Source organism: Atractosteus spatula, chromosome 14 (assembly GCF_055471065.1).
Source record: "Atractosteus spatula isolate fAtrSpa1 chromosome 14, fAtrSpa1.hap1, whole genome shotgun sequence".
Classification (NCBI taxonomy): domain Eukaryota; kingdom Metazoa; phylum Chordata; class Actinopteri; order Semionotiformes; family Lepisosteidae; genus Atractosteus; species Atractosteus spatula.
Window position 1 is genome coordinate 25,619,157 of NC_142719.1, and position 19,605 is coordinate 25,638,761.

Consider the following 19,605-nt stretch of genomic DNA (forward strand, 5'->3'; position numbering starts at 1 on the left):
ACTCTTGTAATCCACTGTATTTGAATGATAAAACAGTTCAGTAAATAAATCTACTGTGTACAGGATATTTATTCACAATTAGGTCAAAATCCTCACAAGAAATTAGATTTTTGTATTGTATATACTTAAAACAAGTCTGATAGACCTATGTCTGATAGTATTGCAAACACTGCATAAATATCTAATTTTGACTTGTTGAATTAAGTATTCAATATATATGGATATATTTACTTAGAGGTTGATTAAGGGAGATGTGTTAGCCTGAAAGCTAATAAGGTACAAAGAAAGGTTAATTATGCCCCCCAAAACGAAAAAAAATAAATTAAAAAAACAATGTTTCAGCTTTTTGACAGTTCTAGAAAAGACTGAAGCATTCTTCTCTTACTTCTTTTCAGTGTAGAATTTACCTCTTTTTGTTCCTTACAATGTACATGGGAAATGTACTAATTTATAAATTGAAAGAATGCAACTATCAACATTTTATCTTCAGTTTGTGCTATGTTCTTCCTTTCACTGTAGTATTCCAGAATGTTTTTTTCTCTATTGTGACTGTTTTGTTTGTTGTCATGGTAACTTCACTTCTAATTCTTAACTTTTCAGATTTCTGTCAATTGTTTCATGTGCCCAAATAACCTGTCAGGAGAGGTGTGTTATAATAGTAATTGTATTACAATTTACAAGAAGAAGCTAAATAATGAGGAGTTTTCCAAAACATGTATAGAAAAAAATGCAACCAGGAATGAAAGTGATCTTTGAAAATAAAATAAACAGAAAAAGAAGGATACACTGAAGGGCATTGTTTGTACTGCTATTTTATTTCATTGCTGAAGAGTAGGTAAGTAGTAAGATATGTGATTTTATTTTTCTCTGAAGTATCTGTCTTTTTTAGGAGACGATAGCATTTGCTCTGTTGTTGTGCATACTTGTGATACACATCCCATGCACCCAGTACGATGGATATGTATGAGAATCTTGGGATTGTGGGAGAGGGAAGCTATGGATTAGTCATGAAGTGCAAGCATAAGGAAACAGGCCACATTGTCGCCATCAAGAAATTCACCGACACAGAAGAAGACAGGACTATGAAGAAGATAATCACAAGAGAAATCAAATTCTTAAGGGTAAGGAGAAACTACTGAGAACTAAATAATATTATCTCATGTATTGTGATAAGAAACCCAACCCTTTTGTTTTCTCCCATTTTTGGGGTGGGAGAAGGAAAGGAGGGGTGCTGTTTATTTGATGAATTTGTACCTTCAGAATTAGATTAGCATTCAGTTTACAGCCCTGAAAGAAACCCACATTTCCATAAGAACCAAGACCCACATTTTTTACCTATATCTACCTTTTGTGATATCTGCTTTATTGCTTTATATATCTCTGACATAAGGTATTTGTCCTAGGAGGTATTTGCACAAACCCAGTATCCCATAAAGATCCATGTTAACTGTACATAAAAAAATGCTTCTAGATCACTGCCTAATACTGGTATAAACATAAAAGATGAAGCAGGCAAAAGAGAAAAGTGAAATACGTCTTTCCATGGGTCATCAGCATACTGTATGTCTAGCGATTTTGTTTATGTCCTTGACATAAGAGTAATGATCTTTATTTTTAAAGGGGCAGGGTTGTTTAGTGACACTGTACAGTGAACAAAACAAGTCACCCGTATCTTTCAAACACATATTTGTAATATATGTAGAACACTAACAAAAAGTGAATCTTTCAATGAACACTTTTACCTACATCATATTAAATATGCCATTAAAAATCAGTAGCATTCTGGGTCATTTTGAGTCATGTCAGGAAGCTGTAGTCTTTGACAACAATGTCTTTACCCTTATAAACACATTAAATCCATACACAGCAAGGAAATGTCTGAATATTCCGAATGCAAGGGAATATTGAATGGTATCTGACTTTGCAAAAATGAAAAAGAAAAGCTATTTTTTTCAAATGCAGGATGCTTCCTCAATAAAGGTAACGACAACTAACATCCTCTCTGACAGTTTATCATTTTTTCTTCTGCCTACACATTGATGAAAGATCCTACTCTACTCATTTTCTTTCTCTTCTGTTTGATTCCTTCTTCACACATTGTGCTGCCATACTCCTACACACACAACCAAATCTGTTCCTTTCATACTGCTTGAAGTAAAAAATTATATTGTCATGTAACCAATGATTCCTACACTAAAAATAATATTGCTTCTGTGTATTTTTCTCATAAAATGAACTGATTTAAACCCTTAAAGGTTTATTTCAATATTTATATTTTAATGCAATGCTCTGTTGTTACTCTTAATTTTAGTGGAGATGGAAGATATAGCCCACAGAAACACTTGGAGAACAACATGACAACGAAATGACCTGTGTATCACTAAGGAAGAAGTGGAAACAAAGCTCTGTTTCCAACATAATGTTTATTTGTATTTTTTGGTTATGAAAAAAAAATCCTTTATATATAACATGTAGGAACTACAATATTTTACTTTGAAAAAAAAAAACTTAACTAAAACAACTATAGTAGTTATGTGTACCTCTAATTAGATACATACGATTCTGATTGCACCAGGCAGTAAAACATTTCTGATTTTCTTCATCAAAGTCTGGAATGCCCCATGTTAAAAGAGTCCGGAAAGAAAACAAAAATGCTGTTGTTCTAGGTTGTCATCTTCCCTATCCTGACAAATGGAACGTTCTTCTCTGTACAGCTTTTTCGGCACGACAACCTGGTGAACATGCTGGAGGTGTTCCGATACAAGCGGCGCTTGTTTTTGGTCTTTGAATTCATTGACCGCACCGTTCTGGAGGAGCTGGACCACTTCCCCTGTGGGCTTGACAGCAGACGACTCAGGAAATACATCTTCCAGGTTTTGCGAGGGGTGGAATACCTTCACTCGTGCAATGTTAGTATCACATGAAGACAGGGGGACACTGTGGTCTGGCCCTGAGTTGTCCATTGTAACACATGTTATGAGTCATTCATTAAGCATTTAGGGATCTTTGGATCATTATTGCATATTTTTAAGTATTCTTAAGTCTCTTAATATACAATTTCTAGCCCTAAAACTCATCATACATTTTATAATTAACATAATGTAAGTGGATACAAAGTTCTGCTTCCTTTCTTGACAAAGACCTCATATGATGGGCTGGCTCTGCAGCAGTACTTGGAGGAAAACAACCTCAGAAAAAAAAAAGATTCATGTAATCCTTTGAAAGCTAGAAGGATCAGAAAGGCTCCAAATAATCAGTTTTTTTAACTTACTCCTTCTCTTAAACAACATAACAAAGAGGTTTGACACCTGCCTGGTTCACAGGTGTATATTCCTTGCTTTTATGCATCTATGTAGATTTGCTGTTTTTGTTTTTCTGCTCAACAGATAATCCACCGGGATATCAAACCTGAGAATGTCTTGGTGTCCAACTCGGGGATTGTGAAATTGTGTGACTTTGGCTTTGCCCGAGCGCTTGCACCAACAGGCGAGCCTTTCACAGACTATGTGGCCACTCGATGGTACCGAGCGCCTGAGCTTCTTGTTGGAGACAAAACCTACAGCAAGTATGGGTCAAAAAGAAAAAGGGTCTTTAAATTAGTTTACTGTGATGTGCAGGGTGAGATGTAGTTGCGAGAATGACAAATGCTAAGGAGTTGTGACAAAACATTTAAACCATAAAGAGGTATGACAGGGTGTGTTGTGAACCAAGGAAAAGCCAAGCATAGCAGAGTGAAAAGCACAAATAAATGGGAAAAAAATGCTGTTCCACTGCAAACGTCTAATAAGATCTTGAAAAAGAGCAGTCTCAGCACGAGAAAAGTCTGAACTGCAGATATGAAAGTAGGCCCTGTATTGCATTATGGAACCAGAGCACTGCATGTTTTTATTTCTGAATAATGTCTTTTAAACTATAATACCACATCGATGTGTTTAACCATGATGTAAATGTGTCATGCAAGCTATTAAAATGAAAATAAAACAGTAAAAGGCATGGTAGGAATATTTAAGTACAGGAAGCAGTAGAAGTTCACAAGCGAGTTCTCTTGGTATTTCTTCCATGTTATAGACCTGTAGATATCTGGGCCATTGGCTGCTTGATAATGGAAATGGCCACTAGTCATGCCTTCTTAAAAGGGACCTCTGACCTGGATCAGGTGCACAGGATTGTGACTAAAGTAGGTGAGTAGAACAGGATTCTCAACCAGGTTTTCATATAGAATGAGGTCTGCATGTTGGAATGTGGTTTGACAAATGCAGTTTATAGTCCAGCTTTAGACCCCAGAAAAGCAGCTCTTTTTTCTGTCTAGGATAACAAAATCAATTCTGATCCATAGCTGTAAATGTTTGCTCCAAAAATAAACCACTTTACAGGACTCTCATGAACAATGACTCAGACATCTGCCAAAGTTGCTTTAAATTAAATTAATTCGAAGCACAGTCTGTTAGAGGAACCAACCTGTGTCAAATTAAATGCTATAATATTGGAATCCTTCTAAGATTGGAAAGATGAGATCAACTCCCTGATCTAATGTGAGGTCGGAGCCTGCAATTAAGATCGACCCCAAATGCAGGATTACACTGAGAATTCTTAAAGGTATTGGTCCAATTATCTCATTTTTATTTTTTAAAATAGGACTTTGAGGGGAAACAGTTGGAATCCCTTCCTGGGAAAGCAGAACACTTCTTTATGTAAGAGAAAATGTTTCATCTAGTTAGTTTCCAGTTCATTAACCGGAATAGCTGTGAAGGAACATATACCCAAGGCTACTCACCTCCCTAATCGGTCCCAGAGTGTCTGCCTCTATACTCCAAAGCCTCTTTGGTAGTAATGGCAGTGTGCCAGCGTCAGTGCAGCAGCGATAATAATGTGCGGTGCATGACAGAGTGCTCCTTTTTGTTCAGCAGCTGTCTACAGATACACCGTATCTGTCCAACAGGCTGACAGATCTATTTACAATAGTCAAAGTGTCTCTGAAATGATTCATTACAGCTTTTTATTGCCTTGTGCCCAAATGAAACTCCAGCCACGAACTGTTTGTCTGGAGCTGTGTAATTATGCATGCTAACTGTGATTATGGACGTGCCATTTTACTAACATTGCAAATCTGTGTGCGTCATAATTCAATTACTGGTCTGATTTGCACAGAACAATCAAGCACCTCAATCTCAACAAATTCAGATGGAAGAGCATGAGTTGTTTTGCATACCATCATATCAAATGACTCGCTTGTTGCTGAAAGAAGTCTGGTGCCATTTGGCTCACTTTTGCTCCAAGGGAGATCACAGAAAAGTCGTTGATAGAACAGAACAGCAGACATGTGAGCAGCTATTCCTGAACAATATTTCAGTTTTCTATCTTTATCCTTGTCTAGTTTTTCTGTGTATATAATGTACGTAGTTCACAGCTAGAGACACAGCTCTCTCTGGAATCAGTCCAAAGAAGAGCAACCAGATCCGTTCCGAGATTAATGGAATGACAAGGTGAAGCAGCTAAGCCTTTTTACCCTTGAAAAGAGAAGACTATGAGGGGACCTGATACAAGTATTCGGAACCCTCAGAGGCATTGACCAAGTAAATCCAGTGGATTTCTGCAGAATGAACAGTGAAACACAAACCGGACAGCACAGTGTACATTATATGGAAGTGCGTTTAAAATTGAGAACAGGAGGCACTTGTTGGTTAATGGCAGGAGTCTGAAACACGCTACCCAGCCATGCTGATGAAGTTGATGCCCTTGCTGCTTTCAAGAAATGGCTGGATGAGATCCTTGAATCTTTGCTACTGACTATCAAATGTGCAAGATGGCTTGCTCTTACGCTTGTTTCCATTCTTACGTGTGTGAGTGTGAGAAGCAATGGAATAACTGGTAGCTAATCCTCAATGACAGTGCAAGCCGTCATACACCAGGACCTTATTAAACACCAACAGATGTGCTGTTAAGAAAAGCTTGTCATTATCTAAGACACTTTTGCTGACAACTGAGAGTATTAAATGTAATGAATGGCGACTACACAAGTTATTGTAAACAGGGGAATACTTAAAGAGAGAGTGCATCACCAAAAACTGCAAAATCGTTGCAATCTGCTGTTAAGACAATGCCATGAAAAAAAAATGATTGAAGATCTAGGAAAAATAAGATTCCGATCCCGTGATTCACGCTGGAACTAAAGCAGGTGGAGCTCTTCTTTTTTGTGCACTTCTCCTAATTAATCTTATTTAATCGTTTCATTTTATTCATTGTTTCAGGCCCTTTGACCCCCCACCAGCTGGATCTTTATTGCCAAAACCCGGTTTTTGCTGCAGCAACTCTTCCTCAAGTCCAGCTCCCCAGAGAGCCAAGGAAGAAATATCACAAGGTCACCCCACTCCTTGCAGAAATGGTGGATGTAAGCTTCACTCATCAGCTTTGCATTCTTTGGCTTGTCGAACCACTTTACATGTATTATTAGTAGAGGTAAATGCATAGGCTGGACAGGCATGCTTTCAAGAATACAACTTGCCAAATATGTACACCCCCCCCAAATTACTCATGACAACATGAGTGACCTTTCACGTACAGGATAGAATTCCCCATGAATGCCAGGGTTATCAATCTGAAAGGTGTTTTGTTTGTTTCAGTCTTGTTTCCAGATTGATCCTCCTGATAGGGCATCATGCTCTGAGTTGCTGTCCCATCACTACTTCACTAAGGACCGATTTCCTGAGAGGTGCTAAAAAAATTCATTTATTCCGAACATCTCTTTGAGGGGGAAGGGCCAATGTATACATTTAAAGTGAAATGGTTTGGATGCACAGTTTTCAGTGGAGCCTGTCTGGAATGTTGAGGTTCGTTCCAGAGTTGAAGGCCCTGATTGAAAAGGAGAGCAGACGGAGGAGTCAGTTCTGCGCTGGGGGGAAGGAGCATCCAGACGATCCGCTGCCTTCTAGAATGAAGACAAGCAACAAGAAACAAATCAAGGTTGGGATTTTTTTCCTGGCTATGTCCAAAAGTTCAAAGCTGGTTTTACAAAGTTTATCCAGGTGTTATGTATTTCTGTGAAGGGTTTCATGGAGATGCAGTAAATTTTGGTTAGACCTGGGGGGAGGCACACTATCTGCTGGGCCTCATTACTTTCTAACATCTTTTAATTTGTTGTTGATTGTAAGAACTTTTAATAATTCTTATTTATAGAAGTAATTAAAGCCACCATGATTCATAAGATGTTATGTCCATACTTTTATGCCCTCTTGAAAATATAGATGAAGAGGCCCATCTTGCTTGATGTACACAGATAAACTTTGTATGTATTGTTCGTGGAAAACTGGCACCTCAAATGGACTTGTGTAAGACACAAACCAATCAGTTAGTAAGATCAATTCAGTTAATGGCTTGTATAGATTTTGAGTTATTTCTGCTCAGTGCTGGTTTACATGTTTAACCTGGCTCAGGCTTACCACGTGTAAGTTGTCTTTTAGGTGTTAATTGCTGTATTTAGTACATCCTGCCAGCGACGTCTCTCACTTGTGTTAGGACTATGACAAGGCCAGGAAGTGTGAACCTAAGCCGCCCGGGTCCAGAGTGGGCAACACAGAGGGGAGGAGGACAGAGAGAGTGGAGCCCCTCCAGGAGGAGAACCCCACCTCTCTCAAAGCAGACTCCAAACCTGACCTTGGCCAGGGAAAGGCCCAGTCTCCCATCACACTCGTCATGCCCCCCATCAACTCCTGCAATAACCTGGTCATTGCAGCCACCTCCGGGCTGGAGGCCAACATGTCCTGGTCAGCAGCTCATCAACCATTCCTGTACAATAGCTGTAGGACTGCAGTCTCCACCCTCTCTCAGATCTCCAGACACTGCATGGGCTGTAATCCTGGGTCTCACCATGGGGCTTTAAGTCATAGTACAAGCTGAATTCCAGCTCTTGGGCAAGCTGAGTGATATGCCATAATTGAATTACATTTTACATATCAATTACATCAGATTTTTACTCATTGCGTAGTGGATTGGGGTTTTAAGCTGTTCTACTCCTTGACCTGTAAAGGTGAAATGTCTTTGGACGTTTCAGCCTGTGCTCCAAGTTAACAACTGTCTCAGTCTCAATGCCTTAATCCAGCAGTACTGGGAACTTTTCAGAGCAGCATTGACAGACAGACCTCCTATTCCTCTGCTTCTTAACAGTTGATTTAAAGGGTAGCTGAAAGGATTTTTGGAGATGATCATACTGGAGCTGCCTGTGCAGTTCTCTTGAGTGCGTACAGATAGACAATCGCATTTACTCTGACTGCCGATCACCATCATTCGAAAGAGCAAAGAGTTCACCAAATACAAATACATAAAATAATATTAGCTCAAATTTTACTCAATCTGTGCATCATTATTTAATAAAACTCCTTTTTAGCACTAACAAAAAAGTCACCACACAACAGTAAATACAATGTGAAGCCATTTAAAAGGTATGTCGTTAAGAAGCAGATAAATTCTAAAATTGAACCTAATTTTAAACACTGTAACTGTTATTACCACAAAACTAGGTGTCGTTACAAAGTTTAAGATGCCCTGTAATGGAAACCCTGGGATCCACCTCCTTTTGAAAAAAAAAAAATTAAATAGCAAGCTACCTAAAATCTTGAGTCTAGAAGCACGTGGGATTCAGATATCATTTCATTTAAGAAGGTATAAAGCCATTCAGGGCTGTCTGAGTTACTTTTAGAGCTCCTAACAATGGAATAATGTGTAAGAATTACAACAACAACATGCTCTTTCCATGTTGTAGTGCTCTTTCATGCACTACAAAACCAAACCGACGAATCTTTTTTTCATTTCATTGTTCGTCAAATCGGTTTGTTACTTCAGGGCCCAACGTGACAATGTCAAGAGAAGACAAAGCCCCCAGCACAATCCTGGACTAGCTGCTGCCTCTGGACAGCAGGAGGAGACCCCTGACATGACACAGGTGAGAAAACCAGTAAAAACAATGAGAAGAATCACTTGGAATTGTATGCTCTGGCATCCTGTTCTGTCCGCTTGCACTCCTTGTTTGCCAGGATAGGCTCCAGCTCCCCTGCAACCCTAGACTGCAGGAAGGGGTTAGAAAATGGATGGATGTATAGATAGCGCTTTCCACACCAAAGGACCTCAAAGTACAGTTTAAATAGAAGGAAACCCACTTCTTCCACCACCAAATGAGCAACAGCTCTGATTCACCACCATCTTCACTACTCAGCAGGTCAGGTGGAGAAGTGAGATTCTGCTTCAGCAGTGGAATCAAGACCAATCTGGTTTTAGAAAAGAGAGAATCTGGGAGGCCAGGACATTGGGGTCAACACCCCTGCTCTTATGAATGACCATGTAATCAGGATCTTAATTTAAAATCTCATCAGAAAATGCCTCCTCAGGCTAAAAAAGCAAAGATTTTCCATGAGGTGTTTCAGTGAGAAACGTTCCTGTCTGAAAATTGAATCTTGTTTTAGGAATGAGGATACAGGGGAAAGTAGGGAGTCAAAAATGCTAGGTAAATTAAAGGATGAAGAAATCCATCACAGCCCTGCAGCAGCTGAACCCGGGTGTCGAGCAGATATGGGTCATTTTCATCAGTCCTCAGAATAATGATCTCTTATTGACTCCACTGCCTAAGCTCAGGGATTGAATTCTCACCCTGACTGGCCTCCTCTCTATGCACAACAGATTTCAAGGAGCAGCATGTGTCATTATTTAAATGCAATTAATCACAGAACAGACGCAATGAGGCTGTGTGGGATTCAGAAACAGCCAATTTGTATGTAATTAAAATGCAATCTAGCAGAAATGATCTCATTTATCCTTGGAGATATGTGACGCTAAGTGCGGAAATGTAAAATAAATAATATAAACACACTGACATGCACTGTTTAAACAGAGTCCTGTTACTTCTGTATTGTTTTGACAAAAAAGGCATTCCCACTTCGAGTATGCACAGTGAAGTATTAATGTGTTTCTTATGTCAAAACCTGTAAAGATTCTAAGCTGTGGTCCACAAAAAGCTTGAATAGAGCTATCCTTACTTTTAAACTGCATTCCTTTCCATTTGGTGAAATTTCAAAAGGGGGGGGTCAAGATATTTGATAGAATATTTGAATAATTTTAAAATTCACAATATCCTTGTAAATAGTTTTCGGGTGATTTTGTTTTTCAAATCAGGCCATAAAGAACTAGAACATTAAAAAGTGAAAATCCAAAATAATGAAGGTTATTTTGTGGTACATTTGTTTTTCCTATTTACCTTGTATGATTATTTCTGCAGATGCAGTATACTTGCGCCAAACATATTGAGGCTGCAAGCGTAATCAGAAAAGTGAATCCAAAGAAAGATGTTCGCTTTCCAGAATTACCAACAATGACCCAGCAGGTGGCGCTAACGTTAACAGAAGGTAATGGAGTTCTTCGTAACCTGTGAGTGCAATGACGAAACAAGAATATTTTAGCAAGGTGTATTTATTGAATAACTCAAATCTTTTTACACTCCCTATAGAATAAGAAAGAAAGTTTACTAACCCACAATATATGCATATTTATGTTGTAAATACAAATTAAATGCTGTAGGAGGCTGACATTTAAACATTAGTTCACACTTTTCAGGATCCACACACAGAAAAAGTGGTTTTAACAAAAGGACAATGATCTCTTATTTTTAAAAACATAAATATTTTGTGATTTCGTTATTGTTGTTTGCTAGTTTCTATACCACACAAACATGCATTGCTGAATATAAAGTATGCTGCTGTAGTCAAAGTCAGATACAAAATCCTACCACTTCAAGTGGTAATATTTTAAAAGTAATTTCTTTACAATTGTTAGTAGTTCTTCCACAATAAAGCTTTATTACTCATTGTGTGGAATCAGAGTATGAAGTCCTCATGCAACAAATTACCTCATGCAACAAAACTATTCAGTGCACAATTAGAATGTTAAACTGCACTCTAAATATCCCTGGGAGCAAGTGCAATTTAGAAAGGAATGGAAGTTATGTCCTGTTGGGGGTATTTTTAGTATCCCATGCCACTGTTCACAAGAGTAGGGGTGTTAATGTCAGTGTCTTGGCGAAATTCCATGTAGGAGATTGTATAATCTGGCCTCCCTAAATCCATCCATCCATTTTCTAACTGTTTCTTCCAATTCAGGGTCGTGGGGAAACCTTGCCTATCCAGGCAAGAAGCAGGCGCAAGGCAGGGTACACCATGGATGGGACGCCAGCCCATCACAGGGCAGAGACACAGACACAGACTTGCACACACATGGGGGCCAATTTTCCCAGAAGCCTATGAACCTACCAGTATGTTTTTGGGACTGTGGGAGGAGACCCACATGAACACAGGGAGAACATACAAACTCCACACAGATAGCACCCCAGGTCCAGGATTGAACTTTGCGATGAAAAGTGTAATACAAATGAAATGGTGATTATTATGATGACAACCTCAAACAGAAATATATAGCTCTTGCATGAGAATATCTGTATGACACCGGGATAAAAATGTTTCTGAATAGCTGCTAATTGCTTAAATAGATCAATAGGACCACCAAATGAGAGAAACTCAAAAACCTGGTTGGATGGGTGAAACTAATCAGCAGAAATATGCTCAGTCTTCTAGGTGCTCCTGGATCAGTACACTGTGCTGAGATATCAGTGCTGTTATTACATTTTTGCACTGTGAGAGAAGAAGTCCACAAACACTCAATCATTGTTCAGTAGGACTGGGTCACAATAACCTGGCTCAAAACTACATTTTTCAGCTGTTTTGAGAAAAGACACTCATGGCTGTGTTAGGTCCAGTAGAGATTGTGAGAGATGATTCAGCCAAGAAACAAGAAACAAAAGTCTTGACATTAACTGCTTATGACCATAAGGGTTTCTTTTTCACATTAGTAATAGTAAATCCCCACACCGAGGTCCCAACTGTTATCTAAATATAACTGTATTATTAGAAGTAGTCTTAATGATAGTAATAAGAGTTGTATTTTATATAGCGCCTTTAAAAGTGGGTTCTCAAAGCGCTTTAAAGTAAGGAAAAAAAGCACAGTGAGAAAAGACAGGAGGATTACTCAATTATAATAAGGGTTTGGAATACAGTAGAAGAAGGTTTTGAGTCCTGATTTGAAAGTGCACAGGATTGGTGACCTAATAGGAAGCCAGTGCAAAGACTCCAGGATAGGAGTAATGTGATGAAGTGCACTAGACCTAGTCAGGATTCTGTCTGCAGAATTCTGGACATAGTGAAATTTTTTCATTGTTAATTTAGATATTCCAGAGTGTTACATTAGTCAATTCGAGAGAAGACAAAATGTTGACCAGCTGTTAACTGTTAATTTATGCTGTTAATGTTAACAGCATTATCAACATAGATTTGCTTCTTTATATAATAAGTGGATAGTGGACAGCACAGTGAAATTTGCACCCTTTTATACTTGGTCACTAATTGATAATATGATTATTTCTTGATCAAAAGAAAATTTATATTCATTAATACATTTAAATGCAAACAGTGATGCTATTAACTCCTCTAAATAACACATAAGATACATTTCCAAAAAATGTACATATTAAATAAGAAAAACAGAAAGCCTTTGTTGCTGTTTCTATATCAGTATTAATCTTTGAACATCAAATATTCTTTCAAATAGGAAACAATTTCCCATTACATAGCTGATACAAAGTTCACATCTGTGACCTACAAATGATAGTGCTGGATATTAGTGAGTGAGAAACAATTCCATCTGTCCATTTAATGAAGTGCTAAGGATTAGGTAGCTTCATTATGTCAGTACTCAATGTCAAGGCAGTATTATCTTAGTATTATTATTGTGTAATCTTTCATTTTGGTTTTTTCTGGAAAGCTGAAGAGATGTCAGATTTAGAATAGCACTCTGAAAGAAAAAAACCAAAAAGAAACAGCAATTTCTTGTTGTGTCACTAAATGTGATTTTATCATTGGTTTTGACAGGGCAGATTGTCTCATTTGTGATCAGTAGCATTCTTAATAAGGACAAAGTGGTATTTGGTGAATCTTCATAATTGCAAGGCAAATGAGAGCAAAATAATCATGGTTTTCAGCCAATGTGACTTTACATATTTGTGAATCATGAGATGTTTATTTAACTGCAGCCAGAATTAAATTAAAACTTAAACTTACCTGCTGATTTAAATACAAGCCCAGTACTTATCTGAGACTTTACTTTAGGTAAAAGAGAGAAATCTCCTGGGAAAAAAAAAGCAATTATTGTTTACCTCTTTTCAAAATTTGCTGGCAGATAGGATCACAGTGCTTATTAAATTCATTTAAATTGTACTCATGTTCTTTATTGCTTTATTGTTATAGGGTAGACATAATAGAAAAATATGGTTTACGGCATAGTAGGCGACAGATGTGCAGTAACACATAATGAGGTTCGATTTAAAAATGTTAATCACCAGCTTTGTTCGTACAAACCTTCTATAATTGGCCTTAAAAGATAAAATGCTGTTAAGTGTTTCTCTGTTGTGCATTTGTTCACAATAAAATAGCATTGAAAGAAGAGATGAAACAGTGGAACATTTAATTCATTATGCATATGCTTCATGTGAATGTTTCAAAATGTGTTTGTTTCAAGGTTGTGGTTGATCTCCTCAAATTTTAACTGTCTTGCCATCTTTCATTCAATTGTCATTGTAATGAAAAAGCTTCTAAAGAGAGTGAATTAAAAAACAGTAAAAAGACACATGAATACATAGATATCCTTGAGTTTTTCTTGAGTTTTTTAAGTACTAATGCTTTCAGACCTTTCATGTTTTACACTGTGTTAATCATTTTTTAGCCTTGAAACGTTATTTACAGGTATATTTATGAAAATTCAATATTCCATGAATTTACTGGAAGCCTCCTTTGGAGTTCAGAGGTAACCACTGCCTGGTGGAGTATGATCAATGTCAGTTTTAGCTTTAGAAGGTCACAAGAAATAAGCAATATGGGAATAAGGTTTTTGGTTGAGACCTAAGTAAAATCTTTCATAATCGCAGATATCCAAGCCTTACTTTGGGGTTTTTACAAAGGTACAGTAACTATTATGCTACACTCGCAGATATGGGGACTGAAAACTGTTTTATTCAACTGTGTCATTAAAATTGGAAATGATTTAGCTGCTGACACTGTTTTAACTACCGATGTCCCAGACTATTTGTTCCCTGTAGTGCTCTAAAGTTTTTTTTTTCTACACCACATCAATCATTAATCATTTTGCAATCATTAGAAACAGGTATAAGTGCTTCATTTGAAGCCGAAGCCTCTAGAATTGATATTGTGCATTCAGAGATAGCTGTGTGCCAGGAAAGTACTTCAGCTTGAAGGCCATAGATCAGAAAGGGTAAGAGCGCTAGTTTTTGCAGTGGCAGTTCTATTTGTTGACACCAAAAGTCAAAGCACGCCCTCCATACTTTACAGCTCTATTAACCATCCCTTGAAAGCTTTTAGGCTGACTTAGCTGTTCTGGTTTGTTTTGGCAAATGTCAGCAATAGTCTGCTTGTTTGGTTTCTCCTTTTTGGACCTGGCGTTGTCTGCCTACCCAGGAATTTCTGGTTCTTTCCTGTTTGAAACAGCTGTCAGTGGCTACAAAAACAGAGCATTATCTTGACTTGTGGAAAGATTACATTCATGTCATGGTTATGTAATTAGAACACATTGCCTAAGCCAAGCAAAACAACAGCTACAAATAAATATGTCACTGGATTGATGAGAATACTAAATTAAACAGTGTTTTTTAAGCCAGAGATTCTTTGAACCGTATTCTAAGTTTAGAAAGCAATGTTAATCATATGAGTAATTTAATAGCTGTGTTGTGACAAAGAAATGCTATACAATGATGTGCTATCAAAGTGTAAAACTGGATCAAGAAAAGCCATGTATAGTTGTCTTTTAACTACTCCTTGTATTGTGCCAGACTTGTATTGGAATTTGTGATCATATAATCAGTATTCTGCAATGAAACACCCATGGAGCTGTTATGGTAAACATTCAATAAGTAAAATTAACCAAGAAAAATAATGAGCTTCCAATTAAAGATAATGAAAGGGAAAATAATGGTGAGAATTTGTGTGAAATAAAATTAAAGAAATACCTTTAGTGTTCTTTTATTTCTAGCTGTTTTACAAATATTCTGTTTGTTTTACAAATCAAGACACTCTATAACCATTTATTTAAAGTGAATGAAACCAACACATGTGATGGGTGATTAACTGATAATATAAATAATTAACTCTTCAGTCATCCATAGCATTTTTTGTTATAGCTAAGTCCTAGAAATGGAAATGCACCAATGAAATAAACTAAAACTGAGACTCAACAAATGCCTTAAAAACAACAGGAATATACATTTTCTATTAAATACTGTGCGTCCTGACAAGTCAGTAGTGACTTACACTGCTTTCAATAAATGTTGTCTTGATTTGTCTTCCCAAGCTAAGCAAGTGAAATACCCAAGAAAGGAGCAGAGAAAGGGAGAGGACTCAAGAATTCCATCGTTAGTCCCATTTGACACCGATCAAGGAAAACAACAGGTAGGTACAACTAGAACAGCTGTATACCCATATATGTATGTATTTCTAAGACCTTTCTTTCAATGCAAATGTTACTATGTTTTTTTTCCTAAGATATCTCCTAAATATTAGGAAAAACATTGTATCAACAAAATGAAAGAATGGGTAATACTATAAAGCTGAAGACATGATGCAGTTCAATAAAGTGCATTTTTCTAAAGGTTTTGTAGATTGCAATGAGTTGTTCCTCTACAAAAATGTACAGTTCATTTGTATCCCACCAGTAAATAATCTGTGAATGGAATCACATACAAGATGAACAATGTGTATTCAACGTGTGATTAGCAAGGCTCCACTTCTTAACATTTCTATTCACTTTCTATTAAGAATAGATACTTTCTCAACGCAACATTCGGAGGATGGATAAGCAGCTCTGTTGTCATTCTGCAGTATGGGGCTCCATTAAGGGATGAAACTGTTAACACTCTGAAACACTTTATTGCAGAAAATGTTTTTAACATTAACTATAGCACCAGCTTTGTGTTACAACAGTTTTTATGCCATATAATTCCTCAATTTCCCTTTGGGATCAATAAAGTCTTATATATATAATTCAAGTCCCTTTCTCTTTCTTCTGAAGCTTCAAATGTAATAGAACGTACAGTTTTAAGGCATCCAGATAACAGGTTTACCTAATTAAGTTGAGCACAGTTCATTTTATTCTGTCTATATTCAGTACAGACAGAAGATATGCGTGACTTTCTTTGTCTCAATAGTCTGACTGACTGAAATGTAATTTCACGGCAATGAGTTTCTTCTGTTTTTCAGGTTTCTACTGACACACAGAGTAGTCGCCACAAGGACAGCAGTACCCCCGAATGAGCCACTTCCTTCACGAATATGCAATGCAAACAACTCCTTGTATCTTGTTTTACAGGGATTTTTTCTGTAAAAAAAAATTCATAAAGTGATAGTGCCAACGCAGAATAAATTATGAATTTACATGAATACAATATTTGCTGAGCAGTTATAACATAGCGCTAAACATTTGCAAATCACACAGCATTAATTCACTGAAAGGAGCAGAATATTACCATCCAGAACCATACCAGTTGAGGACGACTATGCAGTAGGGGCTTTTAAATCTATTTATCTCTTTCTGTATATAACAAATAACATATACTGTAGATACGCAGTATCACATAAATTTCACATAAATTCGATATTTTATACCACCTTCCAGCCACAATGTTATTTTTGCTTTTACCTCAGAGTACTTATGAGTTTTTTAATGTAGAACTTTATTTTAACAATTCTGTTATTGTTAAATATTTAACAATACTTCAAAATAAATTCACATGGTCCGAGACTATTTATGTGCACTATGCACAAATTGCTTCAGGCGCTTTATGGTGGCAAGCTGAAAATATTTTGGTACAGAAGCAATGCTCAGTGGTGTGGTATCTCTCACCGCAAGCCCTAATTAGAAGGTGGAGTTGTTTTTTGGCATTTGTTTCAGCCTGCGTCTTTTTGTTTTCCGCAGAAATAATTAGACTGTTGAGTTCAGAACAGTTAAGTTAAATTGCTTTGTGGCTTTTCTGCATATATTGTACTTGTGTACTCTGGAAAAGACCTCCAATGGGACCATCCATGAATCCATTGTTGGTGAGGGGTCATGGCACCCTGGAGCTCATCCCAGAAACACAAGGCAGAGCTACATATGTGCTGGGACACCAATACAATATGGAGCACACATATCCACTTTGGGGGCACCCATTAACCTAGGCAGCATGTTGCTGGGGGCTGGGAGGAAACCAGAGTGCCTGCAGAAATCCCATGCAGACTTGGGAAGAACAATCTCCACAGGTATAGGGTTCCAATCCAGGACTGAAGCCAGAACCCAAGAACTGTAAGGCAGCAGTGCTAAAGATTACGCCACATGTGTCTGAAAGGCGTTTTTGTCAAAACTTTATTAACCAAATACAATTTCTTGCATTAGGAATTCGTCTTTTCACATACCCCAGCTTGCTCTTCATGAGACACAGACCGGGAGAGAGAAGCTTGGGGTCAGAGCCCAGGGTCAGCCATTTATACAGTGCCCCTGGAGCAGCTGGGGTTAAGGGCTTTGCTCAGGGGCCCAATGGTGTAGGATATCTCTGGTGGCCGCGTGATTTGAACCGCCAACCTTCCAGCCACAGGCGCAGAGCCTTAGCCACAGTGCCACCGCTCCGCCCCTAGAGAAGGAGTTCGCCTGGCCCGTACGGGGATCGAACCCGTGACCTTCCCTCATTAAACATATCCATATCACATTAGCATAGTTTCAAAATGTGAAACTGCTTATCTTGCTGGTTGTGCTTGATAATAGAATAGTAAGCCCAGTGGTCCCCTCAATGGCCAATACAATAAAAATTATTAACGGGCCACACAGTAGTGCAGTGGTTATCATCGCTGTCCTACAGCACTATGGCCCTGGGTTCAATTCCATACCTGGGGTACTATCTGCTTGGTGTTTGTATGTAGTCAGTTTGGGTTTCCAAACATAGTCCTAAAACATACAGGAAGGTTGATTAGCTTCTGGGAAAACTGGCACTAGGTGTCAGTGTATGACCTGTGCTGGACTGGTGTCCCATCCAGGGTGTACCCTGTCTTGTGTCTGTTGCTTGCTAGAATAGGCTCCAGCTCCCCAGACCCTGAATTCGAAGAAGTGGCTAGAAAATGGATTAATGGATGATTAATTACTGATTGTTAAACAGTATTGCTTTTTTATAAAGTGTTTCATACAATATTAACATATGCAGAGAATCACAAAGCCATTTAGTAATGCTCCTATCTTTTTCTTCAATCTTTTTTTCAAATAATTTATCATTTTCCTTGCTCACATAATTTTCATGTAAATAAATATAATCCCATGCTTAAAAATATTAATAACTAGATTGCTTCTTTTTTGTACACCATTAGGTCATTTACTGCTGTGGCACTCTTGTTAAAGAAATGGGAATGTTCTTTATGTTTTTCTTTAGTATTTAACCTGCTGATTCATATTGCAGTGAAGAAGTCTAGCAAAATTTATTTTCTTGGCAGCTATTTACAGGAATAATAAATGACTTCATCTCCATGGGAAATGTCAATGCTTTAATTGTTGTGGTCACCTGGCCAGACTTTAAAAAGCTCTTCATAAATGACCTCATCCAAAAGTACCACTGTTACCAGAGAGAAATGCTGTGGTTTCTCACTGTGACATGGTCATTGTGACTGTGGACTATTTAAAGATCACATTGTTTGTGTTCTACTGTGAAATAAAGGTAACTATAAATGTGACTACTAATGCACATGTATTTGCAGGAGATCCTCTTACAAAAGCTTTTTAAATGTAGATATTTCTATCACATATTAATACTCAGAAAAATCCATATAATTTTCTCAGATCTCTTACTTTATGGTGTGACCTATTAATTTCATTGCAAATTAATATCATTGCAAGATACTGTGTACAGTATATGTGTGGTTTTTAATTTTCCACACATTCATATAAATTGGTAACTGGCAGACCTGCTGTAAGCATCAGCATTTATGAAGGTGACAAGATACACAGCAAGCCACTTTGTTATTATGCCAGGAATGATGTGTATAATCATACAACCAGGACAAAACAACAGAATCTAAACTGGTACATCTTACACCATAACGTCTCTTCACCATAGCTCTCAATCGGGCAGGGAAGTAATACAAAACAGAGTCAACAATATTAGGACAGTAAGCTTAGCACATGAAACAAAACTGCTGTACTTTTTCCCCTTTTTGTTATTTCTTGACTTACTTGACAAATGCTTAAATATTCTAAAAGACACTCTTTCACTCTCAAATATAAATATTTTGCAACCCTTTAGATGTAAACGTGAAACGTGTAAGACATGACAACAGTTATAGACCAGTAACTAGGTTATGCAAGCAAATTACAGCTGACAGCCAAAGTTCAACAGCATGTCAGCAAGTTTTACACCTTGTCAAGGCACCCATTCTACAGGTGCTGGGTAAATAGTCTTCTATCCTTCTATATTCAACACATTGTGATAGGAATCCA

General features: G+C 37.6%; 1 protein-coding gene across 1 annotated transcript; it reads left to right on the forward strand.

Moving 5' to 3' along the window:
- Positions 1-953: 953 nt before the first annotated feature.
- LOC148820968 (cyclin-dependent kinase-like 3) lies at positions 954-18,443 on the forward strand. The gene is made up of 12 exons (XM_088933417.1): positions 954-1,121; positions 2,715-2,909; positions 3,387-3,565; positions 4,069-4,181; positions 6,249-6,388; positions 6,621-6,709; positions 6,828-6,960; positions 7,513-7,760; positions 8,836-8,935; positions 10,262-10,388; positions 15,448-15,545; positions 16,353-18,443. Exons 1-12 carry the CDS (start codon positions 954-956, stop codon positions 16,404-16,406), a joined length of 1,644 nt encoding a protein of 547 aa, XP_088789543.1. The 3' UTR covers positions 16,407-18,443.
- Positions 18,444-19,605: the final 1,162 nt, after the last annotated feature.